We start from the raw sequence: 4,916 nt of genomic DNA, 5'->3' as shown, positions 1-4,916 counted from the left end.
GGATTACTCAATTTGAAGAAACCAGCAAGGATATGATTGGCCCCATTGATCAAGAGAGCCTGCAGCTTATTCCAGCAGGCCGGTACAGTGTAGTCATTGGGATGGTTGGCACTGCCCCAATGCAAACCTTTCCACAGCCTCCTGCTACAAACTTTGATCGGCATGTAGAAATCGCTGAAGGGAGCTTATATGTGGAGAGAGAACTTGATGAAGCACTTGGCCCACTGATGGGAAGTCATGCGGAATCCCTACATGTGCATGATGTCATGGTACGGGCTATTGTGCCTCAAGCCCGTCCGTGGGAAGTGCTTAGGTGGTGCTGTGTGGAGAGGTGCCCAAAAGTGGATACCATCTTCCCTGGGAATTCATACAAATTTACTGCATTGGAGACCTTCTGGGTGTCGGATCTCCTAATGGCCCGCTCAATTTTGAGTAAAGTTTCACGCCTTAATCGATATGGCAGTACTGGATCCTTCCAAAATTTACAGCACCTTCAGCTGCGTTCATGCCCCAGCCTCCAGTTTGTGCTCCCTTTGTGGGTCTCCTCCTTCCCCAGCTTGGAGACCCTCCACATCATCCACTGCGGCAACCTCAGCCACGTCTTCGTACAGGACGAAAAATACCCTAAAGAAATGACTACCTTTGGTGTACTATTCCCGAAGCTGGCGACCATCCACCTGCACGACCTCCCGAAGCTGCAGGAGATATGCGAGGTCGAGATGGTGGCCCCTGCGCTTAAGAGCCTCAAGATCAGGGGATGCTGGAGCCTGCGCAGGCTGCCATCCGTGGGTGCCCGTGGCCGTGGCGAGAAGAAGCCGGCCGTCGAGATTGAGAAGGACGTGTGGGACGCTCTAGAGTGGGATGCCAGTCACCGCCCTGACCACTTCGAGGCGCCGGTCCACTCGCGCTACTACAAGGAGAAGCTGCCCAGGGTGTCCGTCCTCAGGTACTAATTATACATGCAAATGACTTCTGAGTCCATTTGCCACTGCTCCTGATTGCATTCAGTTACTGACCATCTTGTTTCACCATGTGTCTCATGTATGTCGCCTAGGTGAACTCTGCATTGTAGTGTTTCCTCATTCGCTACCTGAGAGTGACGGATGCTGCTGCTGGATCATGAGATTGGTTTGCTTGTGTGCCTGCTTGGATTTCCATTGGCCGTAGGTGCGAGCTTATGGTCGCTCTCACCGTTTATTATATTGTGGATTTCAAAGAAGAGACGGACAGGTTTGTGCCTGCCTACACAGACCTGGACGGTGCGCGTGCGTGTGGTTTGAGATCGGAGCGGCTTGTTGTGGACACCTGCGTCCATCCACTAGTCTGCATTTGTGTGTGTGGCTTTGATGAATGCTTGCTATGTGTGTGTGTGGAATTGTCACAGCTGCCTATGTCTATGTGTGCCGGCGTGCATGTACAAGCCTATCTACTTCTGAGTGTGACTTGTTTGAGAGTGTTTGCCATGTATCTGAACCAAGAAACAGTTTGGCTGGTTGTTCGTGTGCTTGTGCATGCATTGACATGCTAGCTACCCGTGTGTTTTGTTTGATATATGCTTTTCAAAAATAAGAAAAAGCAGCAGCTATCTGTGCTGGTTGTTGCAATTGCTTGGCTCTTTGTGTGAATTATATTGGTCTGCCAGGTGTCACGTTTTACCAGGTGTTGAGAATGTCTCAGACTGAACTAATGTTTGTTTTCTGAAGTCTGAGCATATGCCAGGTTCTAACAGTTTGTTGCAGAGGTGTTTTACTCGGTGTATGAGCGGTGTTGGCTTCACGCACTCCACAGATGTATTTCACAACGTGCTTGAACTGAACCTGACCAAGCTTATATATTTCTGAATGGTAAACTGATTCCACTGTTAATCTGAATGAATATATTTCTGAATGCGGCAGAGTATATATAAGGACATGCATGTACGGTGGTCATGACGGGTCTCTGAAGGGCTCAAGAGATCACAATAGAATCCTATCACATATGTTTCCAGGTGTGTAGTCATGTACATCCTCCGTTAGATATACATATGCATGTGCAGATGGTTATTGAGGAGATACTAGTAACATCCTCATTTGTTTGGTTGGATGTGAGATGTTCGGAAATAGTGGATTTTGTAAGCTTTGCATTGATGCTCCATGGAATTGTTGGGTTACTAAGAAAAACTGAAAAACCTTCATACTTCACAAATAATCAGGAGTTCGTTCAGAAGTTCGAAAAGGCGAAACCCGGTCTGAATATATTCAAAGATTGAACTTGGACAGTCAATATACGTGTTAAATATTTTAGACAGAGGTTATCTCTAACTACCCAAAACACCATGGAAATCAAGCTTGTAAGAGCAGCTACATCTCAGTCATCTTTGAAAAAGAAAAAGAAAAAAGCAAAAATATAAACAAAGCAGCAGTATGTTGCTACATGCTTTGGCAAAGAGAAAGGGGGAAAGCAAAGCCAACATGGCCCCATTGACGTCAGTGTCTGCCCCAACAAAGAGGCTGATCTCGTCTCTGATCATGGCATGCAGACCATGCACCATAGCAAACTTTTCCTGAAAAACACGTCGATTTCGCTCGTTCCAGATGTTCCAGGCTATGTAAGCCGCCGCGTCACTCTGAAATCTGAAGAACACATGCCATGTTCCAACAGTTTGCTCGGCATATGATTTGAGTGTTTTCCATGCATATATATGTATCTAAACCGAGAAACAGATGGTTGTGTGTGCTACGCATCTGCGAAAATCTGACCATTCCTCAACTATGCGATTTTTGTACTTTGAGTGTATATAGTCTGGAATTACTGTAACTCTGTTCTCCTGCTTTAGATAGCAGTTTGGGGGTGTTATTCTGGTAGTATAATAATTATACTACTGATGATGACAATGACCACAGGTTACCAATGCATTAACAAACTGTTAAAACTTAAAATCTAACAAATAGACTCTGAAGTCTGAACCCTGCCGAGTGCTACATATTTAACAGAAACAGAGGAAACAGCGGAGCGTGGCGAGCTCAGCGGCCTGATAATCTTACTACCTATGTATTAATTTAACTTGCCAATAAAATAGCACTCCGTTTGTGTGACACTTTGTTAGAAAACATCACTCTGAAATCTGAAGAATACATGCGCGCCGGTTGTTCCATTTCACATTTGTCTTTGAATCACCGTTTGAGCGCATCATGAAATCTGTTAAGCGATCCATGTGTTCAGAAACCCTCAGCCTGTACTGATGTTTCTTTTCTGACACTGGTTACAGATTACCGATGCATACACCACATGTCTAAATCTACTCTACAGGCTCAGAATTCAGCAAGTGCTATTTCAGAAAGCTTCTGATTGCTAATGCTATTAATGTAACCGAGAGTGACACAGCAGGTATCTAGTACTAAGAAAAAACAATTTAGTACCAATAAGCAACAATTTGCTAGCAAGAGATCACTCTGAAGTCTGAACTCTGAACATATGCCATGTTCTAACAGTTTGCTGCAGAGGTTTTACTCGGTGTATGAGTGGGATTGGCATCACGCACTCCACGGAATCAGTCTACTGTCAAATATATAAGCTCGGTAAGGTCCAGTTCAAGCACGTGGTGAAATTCATCACTGTTCTGTTAGATAATAAATATGTGCATGTCTAGATTATTATCGAGGAAATAACAATAACTTCCTCCTTTTTTCCCGCTGGATTTGAAGTGTCCATAAATAGTGGATTCTCGAAGCTTCATTAATACTCTTTGGAATTGTTGGATGAATTAGAAGTAACCTTTGCTTTCATACTTCTGAACTAATAATGTTCAGAAGTTCAGCAAACCCGGACTTAATTTTATTATTAGGGCCAACATGCTTTGGTTGTAAATGTCTTCTTCTTTAATGCTTCTCAATAGTTGCAAAATCGAAATTAGAAGAAAACAATTTTCATAATAATATAGTGCTTTAAGATTGTTGTTCAAAGATTGAACTTGGACAGTCAAAGTAGACCGTGCTGTACACAAGTTATCTCTAGCAGCACAAAACACCATGGAAATCTGTAGTGTTGGAAAAGAAAAAAAAAATCAAGCTTGTAAGAGCAGCTGCATGCCTGCATCATCTTTGGAAAAGAAAAGGAAAAAGAAAAAGAAAAAAACATATGTTGCTTCATGCTTTGGCAAAGAGAAAGGAAGCCATAAGAGAAAGCTACCCAGGCAGTATGGAGGATGTATCAAGCAACGCATTTTGCACTCTTTAGTCATTAGTTGCAAGCCAACTTGCTTTGCTCGGTCTGCAGCTTCTGAGGGCATTCTGCCACAAACTCCTAAGAAGCCTATCTCGCGTTAGCAGTTTGACGAAGAAGCAGATCGGTGTGCCTCAACATTTTCAATCCAAGTTTCTGTTTTCTCAAGCTTCTCATCCGTTGTTGAGGTACGCATGTAATAGCTTGCCGCTAGCAAACAACTGCATTTGGTGGCTTGCTTCATTCGCGCCCTCTAAATTATTCTTCCAGAAGAAAGTTTGAGTATACATGTAGTTGAGTAGTACTACTTGTTAACGATGGCAAAGCACAAACGTAACATATTGCCCTTGTTACTGTGTTTGTACTTTATAGGTGGTGCCGATGGGTCAGATTGATCGAACTTGCGGCTGATTTTCTCTCATGGTCTTCAGCGGAGGAATCCATCCTGTGATTCCTGAGTAATTCTCGTTATTTGAAGACTTGTTGAGTTACGCAGCTGCATTAGTCTCGTGGCTGGTCTTGGACAGAGGAATTCATCCCGAGTCCGGTCCTCATCGGTTGATTATGGGTTAACTTTGCTGCTGCTTTTCTTTCTTGGTCTTGGGAAGATCATGAATTCTGTTGGATACGAGGTAAGCACTCCTGCACATTTTACATTTTACTCACTAGCTAGAGCGCCACACACACACACACACACACACACACACACACACACA

General features: G+C 43.8%; 1 protein-coding gene across 1 annotated transcript; it reads left to right on the top strand.

Moving 5' to 3' along the window:
- The first annotated feature begins 6 nt into the window (after nt 1-6).
- Nucleotides 7-1,585, top strand: LOC123172321 (uncharacterized). The gene is made up of 2 exons (XM_044589313.1): nt 7-946; nt 1,055-1,585. Exons 1-2 carry the CDS (start codon nt 33-35, stop codon nt 1,056-1,058), a joined length of 918 nt encoding a protein of 305 aa, XP_044445248.1. The 5' UTR covers nt 7-32; the 3' UTR covers nt 1,059-1,585.
- The last annotated feature ends 3,331 nt before the right edge of the window (nt 1,586-4,916 follow it).

Source organism: Triticum aestivum, unplaced genomic scaffold (assembly GCF_018294505.1).
Source record: "Triticum aestivum cultivar Chinese Spring unplaced genomic scaffold, IWGSC CS RefSeq v2.1 scaffold198619, whole genome shotgun sequence".
NCBI lineage: Eukaryota > Viridiplantae > Streptophyta > Magnoliopsida > Poales > Poaceae > Triticum > Triticum aestivum.
This window is presented reverse-complemented; position numbering and strand designations above follow the sequence as displayed.

Bases quoted from the DNA above. Each gene is read 5' to 3' on its own strand.
- LOC123172321 (XM_044589313.1), top strand. From the start codon at position 33: ATGATTGGCCCCATTGATCAAGAGAGCCTGCAGCTTATTCCAGCAGGC.